Here is an 18,228-nt window from a genome sequence, read left to right on the forward strand (position 1 = left end):
TGGGGAGGCAGATGGAGAGGGAAGAACAATCTCTGCTTCATTTACACAATTACTTTGTTAAACCATAAGTTATAAAAGCAGAGCAAGAGCAAAGGAGGCCATTCTGCATGTCCCACCTTCGGGCCACCAATGGAGTACTTCTGAAATGCAGCTACTGTTGCAATGCTGGAAAATGCAGCAACCAATTTACACACAAGAGGCTCCCACAGACAGTGGGAGATGGTTAGGTCAGTTTTAGTGATGTTGGCAGAGAGAAACATTGGCCAAGGACACAAAAAATGTTTCTCTTCAAAACAGTCCACCCAAGGGGGCAGTGAGGACCTTAGTTGAACATCTTAAACTGAAAGATGACACCACCTCAATATTTCACTTACACGTCAGCCTTGATTAGACATTTAGTTCTCTGGATTAGGTTTGAACATGGTTTGGGTGGCACGGTAGCAGTGGTTAGCACAAGACACGCTTGTTAGGTGAATTGGAGATTCTGAATTCTCCCTCGGTGTACCCAAACAGACACCATAATGTGGCGACTAGGGGTTTTCACAGTAACTTCATTGCAGTGTTAATGTAAGCCTACTTGTGGCACTAATAAAGATTATGAACACATTCTTTTGAATCAGGCAAAAATTCTCACTCAAAGTAAAACAGAATAAGCAAATCAACAAAGATACTTTCAAAATACAGAATTTGTAATTTTCAAATTCACAAACAATCTGAAGTGATCCAAGTTTCCAGAGTTATGCCAGATAAATTAACACTTATTAAACAGCGGACAACACAATGAGTTTCCATTATACTCTTGGGAGAGTCTTGCTGTCAATTTCCAAATTAGTTATATTTTCAGCAACTACGTTGCTCACTGGAGCAGGTTGGTTATCCTCCAAATGTGTAGTTTATCAATCTTATTCCTACCTAACAACTTGGCTTATTTGCCTAGGGCAACTTAATAAGCATCACTTTTTTTATTTGCAGTCTGATTGCAACCATATTGTTCCCACTGAAAACTATCTTATTCAATTGCACACTTAACTAGTTGGATTAAGCTAGCAGAAAAACTGCCCCTCAGTTAGTGGTCAGTTTCTGGCCAGCCTAGCTTGACGGCAACCAAGGCCTTGTTCATATTAGGTTGCTGGAATTCTCCAGCATTAGATTTCCTATTGCACAGAGATCTAGCAGCATAATTGCAGCATTTCAATAGATGCTGAACTAATTCCATGGGAAAGGTGATGGTCAGGTTTATGGAGTCTGCCAAGAAGTATGAGCATAAATTAAACAGCACACGTTCACTGCTGATGCAAAAATGAAAATGTCCTAACATAAACTCCTTGACTTGAACATGAAATCACCTTCTGGGGTAAAAATCTTTTTAGTTAGGGGAGCACAGTGGAGTAGTGATTAGCACTGCTGCCTCGTGGCACTGAGGGCTCGGGTAAGATTCCGGCCCCGGGTCACTGTCCGTGTGGAGTTTGCACATTGTCCCTGTGCGCGCGTGGGTCTCAACCCCCACAATTCAAGCTACTTAATTGCTTTACGAAGGTACTTTATAAATTAAAAAAAACTGTTTAACTGTATGTTTCTCAACTCTCCATATTAATGAACAGGATGATTGACCTCTAAGCACTGTCTTAGCCTCCATGCCTATTCCCTCCCCATATTTTATGCTTTGTTTCCTCCCAATGTTTTTCATCTCAATCAGTCACAATTTTATTGGAATGGTCCTTCACAACACAGAGACATGACGAAGAGCACAAAATGAACCGAAGATTCGGTGTGCCACTTCAAAATTTTCTTGAGAATGAGACCTGATTAGTCATGGTCCTGCTGGCTGAGCCTTTCCCTTCTTGACTGTTAGAGAAACACATGCCCTTAAGCCCATTCCACCATGTAATTAGATCATTGCTAACTGTCACTTCATCTATCACCTTACCACAAAAATTTTTCACCTGGCCCAACCAAAAGTAATTGGAAGCGAGGTGGGCTGAAGTGCTCCAATTGAGGTTATGCCACCTTGCGCTAGACTCTTTCTAGGAGAAATATAGTTACTATCCTTCAGATCCTTTAGTTCAACTGTTAACTTAAGGAATACAAGCCTGGCCAATGTAATTTATCATAATTTAGCCCTTTTTACTCACATCATGCCACGGAACGCGACTCTGATTCTTACAATGTTACTCTGTCACAAAGGAACATTTGATTTTCTTTCATTGGCATCTTAAATTATTTTACCTTGTACATTGCAACCATTACCACAGTGATTTTTTCCATTTCACAGCTAGACAATATAATAAATTCAAATGTGGTTGGTGTCAAACACAAGACATCAGGTCATAAAATCTAAACACTGTTTCAAGAGGGTACAATCACAGATAAATGTGCCATTATCAATGCCACCATATGATAAAAGTTACAGAACACAGCAGGAACAAATTTTTGAAGACGCAAAATACAAATGCATAGCATGCATAGGGGCAGTACGATAGCATTGTGGATAGCACAATTACTTCACAGCTCCAGGTTCCCAGGTTCGATTCAGACTTGGGTCACTGTCTGTGCGGAGTCTGCACATCCTCCCAGTGTGTGCGTGGGTTTCCTCCGGGTACTCCGGTTTCCTCCCACTGTCCAAAGATGTGCAGGTTAGGTGGATTGGCCATGATAAATTGCCCTTAGTGTCCAAAATTGCCCTTAGTGTTGGGTGGGGTTACTGGGTTATGGGGATAGGGTGGAGGTGTTGACCTTGGGTAGGGTGCTCTTTCCAAGAGCCGTTGCAGACTCGATGGGCCAAATGGCCTCCTTCTGCACTGTAAATTCTATGATAATCTATGATGCAGGACTCACCAGCTTCAAGAAAAATTTAAAAAACTGGTTACACACAGCACAGTAAAAATAAATCTAACTATTGTATTGAAAGTTGCTTTATTCCTGGCAACTGTTTTTGATAAGGTGGCAACTATGATGTGTCAATGAAATCAAACCACCGATGTTTACAAAGAATGATGTACCCGGAACTATGTCGAAGTATATTTCCTTAATATACAAACTATCGCCTTTTTATGGTGATGGTCGGGGGGGGGGGGGGGGGGGGCAAACAACAACTGAGACACCAATTCTTCCAATTGGGCAGATTTCCTGATATTACAACTGTTCATTTTCTTCCTCCTATCTATATGTCAATCCCCCAACCCTACCGCGCAAAAAGTCGGTTCTTTCGCAAATTGAAAATCACCCAACGGGTGCGACAGAAATGTTTCACCACAATCTTATCAAATCCCTTCGGCAGTTCACTTCAAAGTGCAGTTTACCCTGATTTTGGTTACATTTGTGAGAATGAAAAATTGACGCCTTCCACTTTTAAAGGCGCCAGATTATTCCATTCATCCCCCTCCCGGTATCAGCATCCTTGGGGAGCAACAGACAGCTGGGCCTGGCCCCATAACACCCAACCGAGCCAGCAGCCAGACTGGGGCTAACGTTAAACTCAGAGCCGAGGAAACACGCTAAGGCCTGGCTTAAGGTTCGCGCGTTTCTGTTCTTCGCAGAAAGACTGGTTCAAACCCGGAGACACGGCCGGCTCGGACCCACAATCCCTGTCTGGCCCTCGGGGCCCTGAGCCCAACTCACACTCCAGTTCCGGGGTGGTGGCCTCTCCGCCGGGAAAGTGCAGCAGGAAGAGGGGCTAACGGGAGCCGCAGCCTCCCCAGTGCTGGTCACTCGCCTCCTCAGACCAATCCCCCGCACCGGAGGTTGCTGGAGGCGGCACTCGGGAGCAGCTGAGTTGGCAGCCCCTGGGCCCAGGCCTCATGTCGCTGCCGGCTCCACTCCGGTTCCCTCCGTGCGGCCAACCGCCAGGTGCCAGTACGGGCCGGCAACCTGAGACTCGGAGCTCACCTGTGTCCCCGATGATGATGTACTTGAAGAGGTAAGCGTACGCCATCCTGAGTCCGCGGACACTGCGCTCTCCAGCCGCCGCCTCAGCAATAACAGCTCCTGCCGACGTCAGCAGCGGAAGTACCGGCACTCGAACCGCCGCGCACAGCGCCCCCTGCCGCACCTACAGAATTACCGCCCCGAATAGCGCCTCCTGCGGCACCTACAGGAATTACCACCACGCACAACGCCTCCTGCCACACCTACAGGAATTACCGCCAGACACAGCGCCTCCTGTGGCTCCTACAAAAAGTACCTCCGTGCACAGCGCCTCGTGCCGCACCTACTGGAATTACTGCCGCGCACAGCACCTCCAGCGGCACTCCAGGAATTACTGCCACACACAGCACCTCCTGCGGCATCTGACAAACCTGCAAACAAGGGCAGCAGATGACTGGAAACACCACCACATGGAAGTTCCCCTCCAAGCCACACTATCTGGAAATACTGCCCCTCACGTTACTCCCTGCAACACTCTCTGGATTTACTGCGCCTCACAATACCCCCTGCATCATTCACTGGAATTATTGCCCCTCACAATACCCCTTGCAGCACTCTCTGGAATTACTGCCCCTCACAGTGCCCCCTGCAGCTCTCTGGAAGTACTGCCCTCAGAGTGCCCCCTGCAGGACTCTCTGGAATTACTGCTCCTCACAGCGCCCCCTGCAGCACTCTCTGGAATTACTGCCTGTCACAACACATATAAATAATATCAACAACCACCTATCCACTGCTTTCGTCACTGCGTCAAAATTGTTCAATCAGGTTGGTCAGACATAGCCTATCCTCTATAAATCCATTCTGGATTCACTGAACAGTCAACATTTTCACAGTGTTGTCACTCTATCCTTAATTATGACATTTGTAATTGCACAACAGCAGATGTCAAGCTAGCTGGTACATAAAAAATGTTCTCACTTCCTTTAAAACCCTGGGGTGGAAACCGTTTGGTGTTGGATAGTTCTCACACTTCAGTGCTATTAATTTGTTCACTAATAATAATTTGCTTCTGTTAATTATGGTGAGTCCCCAATCCTGGTTCAAGGTTAGTTTCTTCAGCGCGTCTGGCATTATGTCCCTTTATCATAAATGCTGGCACAAAGTAATCATTTAATCTGTCTGCTGTTTTTTAATTTTAATTTCTTTTTTTTTTAATAAACATTTTATTCAGGTATTTTTTGGTATAACAACAACACAATAAACAATACGAAGTCTTACAACACCAGGTTAAAGTCCAACAGGTTTGTTTCGATGTCACTAGCTTTCGGAGCGCTGCTCCTTCCTCAGGTGAATGAAGAGGTATGTTCCAGAAACACATATATAGACAAATTCAAAGATGCCAAACAAAGCTTGGAATGCGAGCATTAGCAGGTGATTAAATCTTTACAGATCCAGAGATGGGGTAACCCCAGGTTACAGAGGTGTGAATTGTGACAAGCCAGGACAGTTGGTAGGATTTCGCAGGCCAGATGGTGGGGGATGAATGTAATGTGACATGAATCCCAGGTCCCGGTTGAGGCCGCACTCATGTGTGCGGAACTTGGCTATAAGTTTCTGCTCGGCGATTCTGCGTTGTCGCGGGTCCTGGAGGCCGCCTTGGAGAACGCTTACCCGGAGATCAGAGGCTGAATGCCCTTGACTGCTGAAGTGTTCCCCGACTGGAAGGGAACATTCCTGCCTGGTGATTGTTGCGCGATGTCCGTTCATTCGTTGTCGCAGCGTCTGCATGGTCTCGCCAATGGACCACGCTTCGGGACATCCTTTCCTGCAGCGTATGAGGTAGACAACGTTGGCCGAGTCGCACGAGTATGTACCGCGTACCTGGTGGGTGGTGTTCTCACGTGTAATAGTGGTATCCATGTCGATGATCTGGCACGTCTTGCAGAGATTGCCATGACAGGGTTGTGTGGTGTCGTGGTCACTGTTCTGAAGACTGGGTAGTTTGCTGCAAACAATGGTTCGTTTGAGGTTGCGCGGTTGTTTGAAGGCAAGTAGTGGGGGTGTGGGGATGACCTTGGCAAGATGTTCATCGTCATCAATGACGTGTTGAAGGCTGTGAAGAAGATGACGTAGTTTCTCCGCTCCGGGGAAGTACTGGACGACGAAGGGTATTCTGTCGGTTGTGTCCCATGTTTGTCTTCTGAGGAGGTCGGTCCGGTTTTTCGCTGTGGCGCGTTGGAACTGTCGATCGATGAGTCGAGTGCCATATCCCGTTCGTACGAGGGCATCTTTCAACGTCTGTAGATGTCTGTTACGCTCCTCCTCGTCTGAGCAGATCCTGTGTATACGGAGCGCTTGTCCATAGGGGATGGCTTCTTTCATGTGTTTAGGGTGGAAGCTGGAGAAGTGGAGCATCATGAGGTTATCCGTGGGTTTGCGGTAAAGCGAAGTGCTGAGGTGACCGTCCTTGATGGAGACGAGTGTGTCCAAGAATGCAACTGATTTTGGAGAGTAGTCCATGGTGAGTCTGATGGTTGGATGGAACTTATTAATGTCATCGTGTAGTCGTTTCAGTGATTCTTCGCCGTGGGTCCAAAGGAAAAAAATGTCATCGATGTATCTGGTGTATAACATCGGTTGAAGGTCCTGTGCGGTGAGTAGGTCCTGTTCAAACTTGTGCATGAAGATGTTGGCGTATTGGGGTGCGAATTTGGTCCCCATGGCTGTTCCGTGCGTCTGGATGAAGAACTTGTTGTCGAAGGTGAAGACGTTGTGATCCAGAATGAAGCGGATGCCCTGTCATGGCAATCTCTGCAAGACGTGCCAGATCATCGACATGGATACCACTATTACACGTGAGAACACCACGGTACATACTCGTGCGACTCGGCTAACGTTGTCTACCTCATACGCTGCAGGAAAGGATGTCCCGAAGCGTGGTCCATTGGCGAGACCATGCAGACGCTGCGACAACGAATGAACGGACATCGCGCAACAATCACCAGGCAGGAATGTTCCCTTCCAGTCGGGGAACACTTCAGCAGTCAAGGGCATTCAGCCTCTGATCTCCGGGTAAGCGTTCTCCAAGGCGGCCTTCAGGACCCGCGACAACGCAGAATCGCCGAGCAGAAACTTATAGCCAAGTTCCGCACACATGAGTGCGGCCTCAACCGGGACCTGGGATTCATGTCACATTACATTCATCCCCCACCATCTGGCCTGCAAAATCCTACCAACTGTCCTGGCTTGAGACAATTCACACCTCTTTAACCTGGGGTTATCCCATCTCTGGATCTGTAAAGATTTAATCACCTGCTAATGCTCGCATTCCAAGCATTGTTTGGCATCTTTGAATTTGTCTATATATGTGTTTCTGGAACAGACCTCTTCATTCACCTGAGGAAGGAGCAGCGCTCCGAAAGCTAGTGACATCGAAACAAACCTGTTGGACTTTAAACTGGTGTTGTAAGACTTCGTACTGTGCTCACCCCAGTCCAACACCGGCATCTCCACATTATAAATGAAGTACAAAAGCCATCTCCCTCCCTTACACATCCCACCTTTATTAAACCCCTACTCTAAGCTAAAATAACCCCCCCCCCCACTTCTGCTGACGATTAATTTTCCGCGAAGAAGTCGAACGGTTGCCACTCCGGGCGAACCCTAACAGTGACCCTCTCAAGGCGAACTTGATTTTCTCCAAACAGAGAAACCTAGCCATGTCCGATAGCCAGGTCTCTGACTCCGGGGGCTTTGAGTTCCTCCAAGCTAATAGTATCCGTCTCCGGGCTACCAGGGAAGCAAAGGCCAGAACGTCTGCCTCTTTCTCCTCCTGGATTCCCGGGTCTTCCGACACCCCGAAAATCGTCACCTCTGGACTCACCTTTGTTTTTAACACTGTGGACATGACATCTGCAAACCCCTGCCAAAATCCCCTAAGCTTCGGACATGCCCAGAACATGTGGACATCGTTCGCTGGCCCTCCCGCACACTTTGCACACCTGTCTTCCACCCCAAAGAATCTGCTCATCAAGGCCACTGTCATATGAGCCCGGTGAACGACCTTAAATTGTATCAGGCTGAGCCTGGCACATGTGGCGGACGCGTTGACGCTACTCAACGCGCCGGCCAAAGACCATCCTCTATCTCTCCTCCCAGCTCCTCCTCCCACTTGCGCTTCAGCTCCTCGGTTTGCATCTCCTCTGACCCCATAAGTTCCTTGTAAATGTCCGAGACGCTCCCTTCTCCTACACACCCTCTGGAAACTATCCTGTCCTGAATCCCCCTTAGCGGTAGGAACGGGAAGGTTGACACCTGTTTACGTAGGAAGTCCCGCACCTGCAGATACCTGAATTTGTTTCTCCTCACCAGCCCAAACGTCTCCTCCAGCGCCCTCATACTCGGAACGTTCCCCTCTATAAACATCTCCTCCATCCTCTCAATCCCTGCTCTCCGCCATATCCGGAACTCCCCATCCATACTTCCCGGGGCAAACCGGTGATTATTACAGATTGGGGACCAGACCGATGCATCCTCTACTCCTACATGTCTCCTCCATTGCCCCCAGACTCTCAGGGCCGCCACCACCATGGGGTTGGTGGAGTACCGTGCCGGCGGGAATGGCAGAGGCGCAGTTACCAACGCCCCATACTGGTGCCCTTGCATGAAGCCGCCTCCATACGCTCCCATGCCGACCCCTCGCCCACCACCCACTTCCTGATTATGGCTATATTCGCCGCGCAGTAATAGTTCCTAAAATTTGGCAGCGCCAGCCCGCCCCCTCCCCGACTCCGCTCAAGCATTATCTTCCTTACCCGCAGGGTCATGCCCGCCTAAACAAGCCAGAGATCACTTTGTTGACCCGTTTGAAAAAGGACCGCGGAATAAAGATGGGGAGACATTGAAACACGAACAGGAATCTCGGGAGGACCATCATCTTCACCGTCTGCACCCTCCCAGCTAATGACAAAGGGAGCGCGTCCCATCTCCGAAAATCGTCCTTCATTTGGTCTACTAGTCGGGCCAGATTTAATTTAAGCAGCCGGTCCCATTCCCGCGCCACTTGAATGCCTAGGTACCTAAAGCTTCCCCCTACTAATCTAAACGGCAGCTCCCCCAATTGCCTCTCCTGTCCCCTCGCCTGGATCACAAACATCTCACTTTTCCCCATATTTAGCTTATACCCCGAAAACCGGCCAAATTTCCCTGGAATCCTCATGATTTCTTCCATCCCCTCTAATGGGTCCGATACATACAGAAGTAGGTCGTCTGCATAGAGCGAGACTCTGTGCTCCACTCTGTGCCCCCCTCCGGACCAGCCCCTTGAGGCTCTCAGAGCAATTTCCAACGGCTCTATAGCCAGCGCAAACAACAGTGAGGAGAGGGGTCATCCCTGTCTCGTCCCCGGTGCAGTCCAAAATAGTCCGATGTTGTCCTATTCATCCGTACAGTTGCCACAGGAGCCTGATACAGCAACCTGACCCAGTCAATAAAGCCCCGCCCAAATCTGAACCGTCCCAGTACCTCCCACAGATAATCCCATTCTTCCCGATCAAAAGCCTTTTCTGCATCCATTGCGATCACTACCTCCACCTCCCTACCTTCCGGGGGCATCATGATCACATTTAACAACCTTCTTACATTGAACACCAACTGCCTACCATTAACAAACCCCATCTGGTCCTCCCCAATAACGTCCGGAACACAAACCTCAATCACGTAGGACAAAATTTTGGCCAGCAGTTTGGCGTCCACATTCAACAGGAATATCAGCCTGTAGGACCCACACAGCTCCGGGTTCTTGTCCCGCTTCAGAATCAGCGAAATCGTGGCCTGTGACATCGTTGGGGGCAGCACCCCTCTTTCCCTTGCCTCATTGAACATCCTCATCAACACCGGCCCCAATATCCCAGAGAACTTTTAATAAAATTCCACTGGGTACCCGTCCGGCCCCGGGGCTTTACCCGCCACACGGCCTTCAGACCCTCCACTATCTCTTTCAACCCGATCGGGGCCCCCAGCCCTTCTACTAGCTCCCCGTCCACCTTTGTGAAAATCAGACCCCCCAAGAAGTGCCTCATCCCCTCCGGCCCCGTAGGGGGTTCCGACCTACACAGCCTACTGTAGAAATCCCTAAACGCCTTATTCACCCCTGCTGAATCTCCAACCAGGTTCCCATCTCCGTCATTTACTTTCCCTATCTCCCTGGCTGCCTCCCTCTTTCTAAGCTGCTGTGCAAGCATTCTACTGGCCTTCTCTCCATGCTCATAGATCACCTCCCTCGCCTTTCTCAGCTGCTCCATCGCCCTCCCTGGGGTTAACAAACCAAACTCCGTCTGTAGCCTCCGCCGTTGCCTTAAAAGCCCTGCCTCTGGGGTCTCCGCATACCTCCTATCGATCTGCAGTATCTCCTTTACCAGTCGGTCCGTCTCTGCCCTGTCTACCTTCTCCCTGTGGGCCCGTATCGCGATCAGCCCCCTTCTAACCACCGCCTTCAGTGCTTCCCACACCACCGCTGCTGAAATTTCCCCCGTGTTGTTGACCTGCAGATAGTTCTGAATGCATTTCCTCAGCTGCTCGCACACCCCTTGCGTCAGTCAAAAGTCCCACATCTAACCTCCAGTGCGGGCGCTGGTTACTGTCTTTACTAACCTGCAGGTCAACCCAGTGCGGAGCATGGTCTGAGATTGTGATCGCCGAGTACCCCGTGTCCACCACCCCTGCCAGTAAGGCCCTGCTCAAAATGAAGAAATCGATCCGGGAGTACACTTTATGCCCGTGTGAGTAGAAGGAGAACTCCTTCACCCTCGGCTGCCCAAATCTACATGGATCCACCCCCCCATCTGCTCCATGAACCCTTTTAGTTCCTTTGCCATTGCTGACACCCTGCCCATTTTCGAGCTTGACCGGTCCAAGCCAGGGTCAATAACTGTGTTGAAGTCCCCTCCCATGAGCAACCTGTGTGAGTCCCGGTCCGGTATCTTATCCAGGATCCTCTTTATAAACTCCACATCATCCCAATTTAGCGCATCCACATTTACTAATACCACCTGCACCCCTACCAGTTTCCCACTGACCATAATGTACCGTCCTCCCACATCCAAAATTATTCTACCCGCCTCAAACACCACCCGCTTATTGATCAGGATCGCGACCCCTCTAGTCTTTGAATCCAGTCCCGAGTGAAAGACCTGACTGACCCAGCCTTTCCACAATCCAATCTGGTCGGTTACTCTAAGGTGCGTCTCCTGCAGCATTACCACGTCCGCCTTCAGTCCCCTAAGGTGCAAGAACACACGCGCCCTCTTGACCGTCCCATTTAACCCTCGAACATTCCAGGTGATTAGACTAGTTGGGGGGGCTCATTGCCCCCCCCCTTCGCTGATCAGCCATCCCCTTTTTTGGGCCTGCCTCCAGCCCATGCTCCACACGTCCACTGGCCCGCCCTCAGGCAGCCTCTGCCCCCAACCTCCTCTCTGTCCCTTGGCCCAAGTCCCTCCCTCGTCAGCAGAACATTTCCCCCCCCTCTCCTCCCCCCCAGTAACAACACTCTTTTACCCAACCTCTTTGATAAACCGAACATATGCAACCCCCACTGCGCTTCCGTGAGCTAGCCCGCCCAGCTAGCTTGGTGACCCGCATCCCTGGTGCCGGATAGTCTCCCACCTATTGTTCCCTCCCCCCTTCCCCCCCGCCCATACAAACATACTCAAACATCAAACAATCCCCACACAATTGCCCGACAGAAAAACACCAAAATCTAAACAAGCTCACCTCCATCCCCCAACAGTGCAAATGAAAACCTTAATTCACTCAGCTCTGCCAGTGGTCCCAAATCAATATAGAAGGCATTACAAACAGCTTCCACAAAACGAAAAACGAGAAACCTTTTTTTTAAAGAACAGAGAAACAAAAAGAAAAAAAAAACCATGAACGCTCCACCAAAGTTCAAAAGTTCTCAGTCCACCATCAGTCCTTCCCTTTTCACGAAGTCCAGCGCATCCTCAGTCAAATCGAAATAAAAGTGCTGTTCCTCGTGCGTGACCCAGAGACGGGCCGGATACAACCGTCCAAACTTCACCTTTTTCTTAAACAGGATCGACCTAATCTGGTTGAAGCCTGCTCTTCTCCTGGCCACCTCCACACTCAGGTCTTGGTAGACCCGCAGGATACTATTGTCCCACTTACAGCTCCGTGTCTGCTTGGCCCACTGTAGAATGAGCTCCTTATCCAAGTATCTGTGGAATCTCAACACCATTGCCCTCGGGGGGGGGGGGTCACCCATTCGCGGCTTCCTCCGAGTGCTCTGTGAGCCCTGTCCACCTCCAAGGGCCGGGAGAAAGCCCCATCCCCCAGCAGCTTCTCAAACATATCTGCGATGTATGCCCCAGCGTCCGCTCCTTCAGACCCCTCCGGGAGCCCAACGATTCTCAAGTTCTGCCGGCGGGACCTATTCTCTAGGTCCTCCACCTTCTCCAGGAGCTTCTTCTGCTGGTCTCTCAGCAACCCCACCTCCAACTCCACCGCAGTTTGATGTTCCTCCTGCTCAGCCAGCGCCTTCTCCACCTTCTGGATCGCCCGATCTTGGGTGTCCAATCTAAGCTCCAGCCGCTCAATCGACTCTTTTATCGGGTCCAAGCAGTCCCGTTTCTGCTTAGCAAAGTCTTCCTGAATAACTTGCACGGCTGCTCCTTTGACCGCTGGGTCGACAAACCAGAGGTCCGAACCTCTGCCATGCTGTCTCCCGCTGCAGCTTCAGCCCAAGCCTTCTCTGTCTTTCTGTTTCTTTACGAGCACTTCTAGTCCTTCTCTCCATGCACCGATGTGGGAATTCAAGACACAATTGCCTCGGTCATCAGTTTTACAGTTCAAGTCCGGTAGAAAATCGGGGGAAAAGGTTTAGCGCAGGGCTAAATCGCTGGCTTTGAAAGCAGACCAAGGCAGGCCAGCAGCACGGTTCAATTCCCGTACCGGCCTCCCCGAACAGGCGCCGGAATGTGGCGACTAGGGGCTTTTCACAGTAACTTCATTGAAGCCTACTTGTGACAATAAGCGGTTTTCATTTCATTTCATTTCAAAAGTCCGACTCGAGCGGGAGCCGCCAAATGTGCGACTTACTCCTTCATAGCCGACACCGGAAGTCCTTTAATTTTAATTTCTAATAACACAGTTATCAGTCTTTAAAGGATGAACATTGTTCTTAATCGCTCCCTTTTTTCTAATATGATAGTAAACATATTTGTGGTGATTTTAATAATAATAATCTTTATTAGTGTCACAAGTAGGCTCACATTAACATTGCAATGAAGTAAAAATCCCCTAGGCGCCACACTCCGGCACCTGTTCGGGTACACCGAGGGAGAATTCAGAATGTTCAATTCACCTCACAGCACGTCTTTCGGGGCTTGTGGGGGGAAACCGGAGGAAACCACAATCTGCACTTCATGGCCTGGCATATCCGCCACTCTACCATTACCACCAAGCCAAGGGATCAACCCTGGTTCAATGAAGACTGCAGGAGAGCATGCCAGGAGCAACACCAGGCATACCAAAAAATGAGGTTTCAACCTGGTGAAGCTACAACACAGGATTACGTGTGTGCCAAACAACATATGCAGCAAGTAATAGACAGCTAAGCGATCCCATAACTAACACATCAGATCTAAGCTCTGCAGTCCTGCCCCATTCAGCTGTGAATGGTGGTGGACAATTAAACAACTTACTGGAGGAGGAGGCTCCACAAATATCCCCATCCTCAATGATGGAAGAGCACAGCAGATATGTGCAAAAGACAAGGCTGAGGCATTTGTAACAATCTTTAGCCAGATGTGCCGAGTGGATGATCCATCTCAGACTCCTCCGGAGGTCCCCAGCATAACGTCTTTAGCAAATACGATTCACTCCACGTGATATCAAGAAACGGCACTGGATATTGCAAAGGCAATGGGCCCTGACAATATTCCAGCAATAGTACTGAAGACTTGTGCTCCAGAACTTGACGCACCCCTAGCCAAGCTGTTCCAGTACAATCACAGCACTGGCATCTATGCGGCAATGTGGAAAATTGCCCAGGTGTGTCCTGTAAATGGAAACAGAGAAAATCTAACCCATCCGATTACCGGCCTGTCGGTGGACTCTCAAAGACAATAACATATCTTGGACTCTTCTTCCCTTTAACGTTTCTCATAATTTTCCATGTAGTTGAACCCACCTCCCCATGTGCTAACCTGCTTTGCTTCCCATTAACCATTTTATTACCCGTAGTTTTACCCATCTCTTCCCCACCTACTTGCTAGTTTAAAGTCCTTGAGACCACTGTATTTATCATTTCTGCCAGAACATTGGTCCTAGATCGGTTCAGTTAAACCCATCCCAACGGTTCAGATCCCTCCTGTCCCAATACTGATGCCAGTGCCCCATGAAATGAAACCCCTCCTTCCCACACCACTCCTTTAGCCATGTGCTTACTTCCCTAATTTTCTCATCCCTATGCCAATTCGCACATGGCTCAGGGAGTAATTCGCACATGGCTCAGAGATTATACCCCTTGAGGACCTGTTCTTTAATTTAGTTCCTAGTGCCTGATAATTCCTAACAGGTCTTCTTTCCTAGTCTTGCCTATGGTGTTTGTCCCAACGTGGTCCACAACAACTGGGCCCTCCCCCTCCCACTCCAATACCCTTTCAAGTCGGTCAGAAATGTCCTTCACCCTGGCACCGGGCAGACGACATACCATGCAGGACTCTCGATCCTGCTTACAAAGGATGCTGTCAATTCCCCTAATTAAAGAATCGCTTCAGAATCCTGTATAAGTATTTTGTCTTGATGGCATTCTGGAGATTCATTCCAATGCTGAAAATCCTGTCTTTTCTTCTTATCCTGACAGTCATCTCATTGCCCATAGCAGAGCAGTCTCAAGCTGAGGAAATGTTACAATGTGGCAATGTTACCGCTGTCCACAGAAAGTGAAAGTGACATTCAGAGAGTTGTTGGGAAATCATGGCGGGACTTTCTGGCCATTTGTGCCCTTTTGCCAGCAGGATCTTTCGGTCCCGCTGACTGCGACCACCTGGTGCGCGGAGGGTGCGATCAATAGGAACACAATTGACAGCAACAGGCCCAGAACATCCCACCGCTGGCCAATGGTGGGTCATCTTTGCCACTGCAGCACACGCCAGGTGGAGAGGTGGGGGAGAGGGGGTGGGGGCTGGGAACACCAAAAAGCACTCCATGTCTTTTTAATTTCCAGAAACATTTGCAGGAATATTGGGCGGGATTCTCCCAGCCTTGGGCCGGGCCGGAGAATCCCCGCGAACGGGCCAAGCAGCCCTGAAGCTGGCACGCGATCAACGGCATTGGCGCCGGTGTGGTTGGCGCGGCACCGGTCGCAGGCCGCTCTCCGCGGCAGGCCCGCCGATTCTCCGGCCCAGATGGGCCGAGCAGCCATAAGAAAAGAGCCGAGTCCTGCCGGCGCTGTTCTAACCTGCTCTGAGCCGGCGGGATCTCGGCATTGAAGGGTCGGGTGGTGGCCTGTGGGGGGAGGGAGTTGGGGTCCAACCTCAGGGGGCCTCCGATGTGGCCTGGCTCGCGATTGGGGCCCACCAATCGGCGGGCCGGCCTCTGTGGCTGGGGGGCCTCCTTTTCTACGTGCCAGCCCCTGTAGTCCTGCGCCATGTTGCATCGGGACCGGTGCGTTGAAGGAGGCCACTGCGCATGTCCTCATTGGCGCCGGTGCACGGATGCACGGATCCCACGACGCACAGTTCACGCCAGGATCAGTAGCTGGAGCGGCGCGAACAGCCCCAGCTGCGTGCTGGCCCCCTGTAGGGGCCAGAATTAGTCCTGGGAGCGGCCCGTTCACGCCGTCGTAAAACACGATGGCGTTTACAACGGCGTGGATACTCTGCCGCGGGATTGGAGAATCCCGCCCTTTATCTCCAATAACGTTTTCATCCTCGATGCAATAGTGAATGATACAATTCATCATTGGAGTTTTAGATACTTCATATTTTCAGGCATTTCGCCAATGTGTTAAAAAGAAGAGGATTCCCGAGCAAATGCTGGCCTATCCTCTTCTTGTTCAAGAGAGTGCCGGCCGGCATCCCCAACTGTTGGTTTCCCAATAGCATGAGATGGTTTCAATGGGAAATCCCATTGATAGCAGCGGGAACAGAGAATTCCCCCCGCCAGCCGACGGTGCACCGCCTCCCCCCGCCGAGACACACACGGCCGGGAGGCTGGAGAATCCTGCCCAGTGTTAACGTTTTGAATCCAATATGAGTCTTGCTTTGGAACTGAAGGGAGGTGTCATGATATTCAAACACACACATCATGATAAACACACCAACAGACAAATCAGCACATACAACACGACAACCAATCATAGACAAGGACAGAGACAGTATAAGCGAAGAAACACGACACCTGGTGGGCAGTAGATCTGGAGACCAGGACAAGGACAGGACCTGATAAACATCACACTCAGGGAGTCACCACGTGCAGAGTATCAAGACAGAACTGTAAATAACAAGTTGAAATAAAACAGCGTTGTACCAAATACAACCGTGTTGGTTCATCTGTACATCAGAACACCCAACACTACATGGTACAGGAGTGGATCGATACCTGCCGGCAAACCTGCCATCCTGAGATATGGACATCACCAACAAACCGCAGCCATTGCAAGTCGCTGGGAACCTTGGCACCAATTGGAAGCTTTTCAAGCAGCGATTTGAACTGTACATGCGAGCCAACGAGAAACAGAGTGCCTCGGACGAAACAAAGATTGCGATGCTCCTCACCACCGCAGGTCAGCACACCATCGATGTATTCAACTCACTGGTGTTCGCGGAAGGCGAGAACCAATCCAAGTATGACACGGTCCTCAAGCTAGACCAGCACTTTAACGTTGAAGTGAATGAAAGTTTTGAAAGGTATATCTTTCAGCAACGCCTGCAAGGTAAGGATGAGCTCTTTCAACCCTTTCTGACGCACCTCCGTATACTCGCGCAGTCCTGCGGTTACGGCAACACCTCAGAGTCCATGATCCGGGACCAGATTGTTTTTGGTGTTGCCTCCATTGACCTACGCCAGCAGCTCCTTAAAATTAAAGGCCTGACCTTAGCGTCTGTGGTGGAAGCTTGTGTCCTCCATGAAAATGCAACCAGCCGTTTCGCCCAATTTCAGGCGACCGATTCGGCACGGAGGGGGTCCCTAGCCGTCGAATTGGCAAGCCAGGCCGCCCACGAGGCCGAACGCATCCAGGCAATTGATTATCTCCTGGCCCGCGGCCCGGACGAGGGCGGCCATTTCCCGCGCTTTTCGTGGTCTCCCGCGCTTGTGCGCGCCAAAACCAACGGCAACATCGAGGGACGCACTGTGCAGGCGCGCCCGATGCAAGACCGAACTGCGCATGCGCAGTGGCGTAATGAACGCCGTGACGTCATGACGTGCGGCAACTGTGGAGCTGTACATTTAGAAGTGCAATGTCCTGCTAAAAACCGAAAATGCCTACGATGTGGCAAGATGGGCCACTACGCTGCCTACTGTCGAGCAGTTCAACCGATGGATCCTACACATCTCCGACAAACTCGCAGACATGTCAGGACCGTCCAGCCCATACATCAGGACATCCAGCCAAATGACACAGATGACCAAGACGCCTTCCGGGTTGCGGTCATTGATGTGAACAGGGTCAACACCATCAATCCGGCCGATGAATGGAGTGCCACCCTGACGGTCAACCGATCGCAGATCACTTTCCGCCTGGACACTGGCGCATCCGCCAACCTCTTAGCATATTCAGCATTCCATGCCATGAAGGTCAAACCACCTATCCAGCCATCCCGGTGCAAGATGGTTGACTATAACGGGAACGTCATCCCGGCCATGGGATCTTGCCAGCTCCAGGTGACACACAAAACGCACACGGCCACACTCCCCTTTGAAATTGTTGGCTCATCGAAAGATTCCTTGCTGGGCGCACAGGCATGACACGGCTCTTCACCTTGTACAGCGAATTATGTCTCTCTCTCCAGACGACACATCCAACTTCCTGGATGCTGACTTCAACGCAAATCTCCAATCCCTCCTTGCTCACAACCAGGAGGTATTTGAAGGCATGGGGACACTGCCATACACATACAAAATTCGCCTCAAACCGGACGCCATCCCGGTCGTTCACGCACCTCGCAGGGTTCCTGCGCCACTTAAAGACCGCCTCAAGTTGCAGCTGCAGAATCTCCAGGACCAAGGGGTCCTATCCAGGGTCACGAAGCCCATGCCATGGGTCAGCTCCATGGTGTGTGTCAAGAAGCCCTCTGGCGAACTCTGCATTCTGTATAGACCCTAAAGACCTAAATAATA

General features: G+C 50.4%; 1 protein-coding gene across 1 annotated transcript in view; it reads right to left on the bottom strand.

The window, feature by feature from the left end:
* Positions 1-4,053, bottom strand: part of rab2a (RAB2A, member RAS oncogene family) — a 97,815-nt gene extending 93,762 nt beyond the window's left edge. Inside the window, exon 1 of the mRNA XM_072467713.1 lies at positions 3,886-4,053. Within this exon, the coding sequence (XP_072323814.1) occupies positions 3,886-3,931 (46 nt within the window). The 5' untranslated portion in view covers positions 3,932-4,053. The remainder of the gene's footprint in view (positions 1-3,885) is intronic.
* Between the last annotated feature and the right edge of the window lie 14,175 nt (positions 4,054-18,228).

The sequence above is a fragment of the Scyliorhinus torazame genome, chromosome 11, assembly GCF_047496885.1.
Source record: "Scyliorhinus torazame isolate Kashiwa2021f chromosome 11, sScyTor2.1, whole genome shotgun sequence".
NCBI classification, from domain to species: Eukaryota; Metazoa; Chordata; class Chondrichthyes; order Carcharhiniformes; family Scyliorhinidae; genus Scyliorhinus; species Scyliorhinus torazame.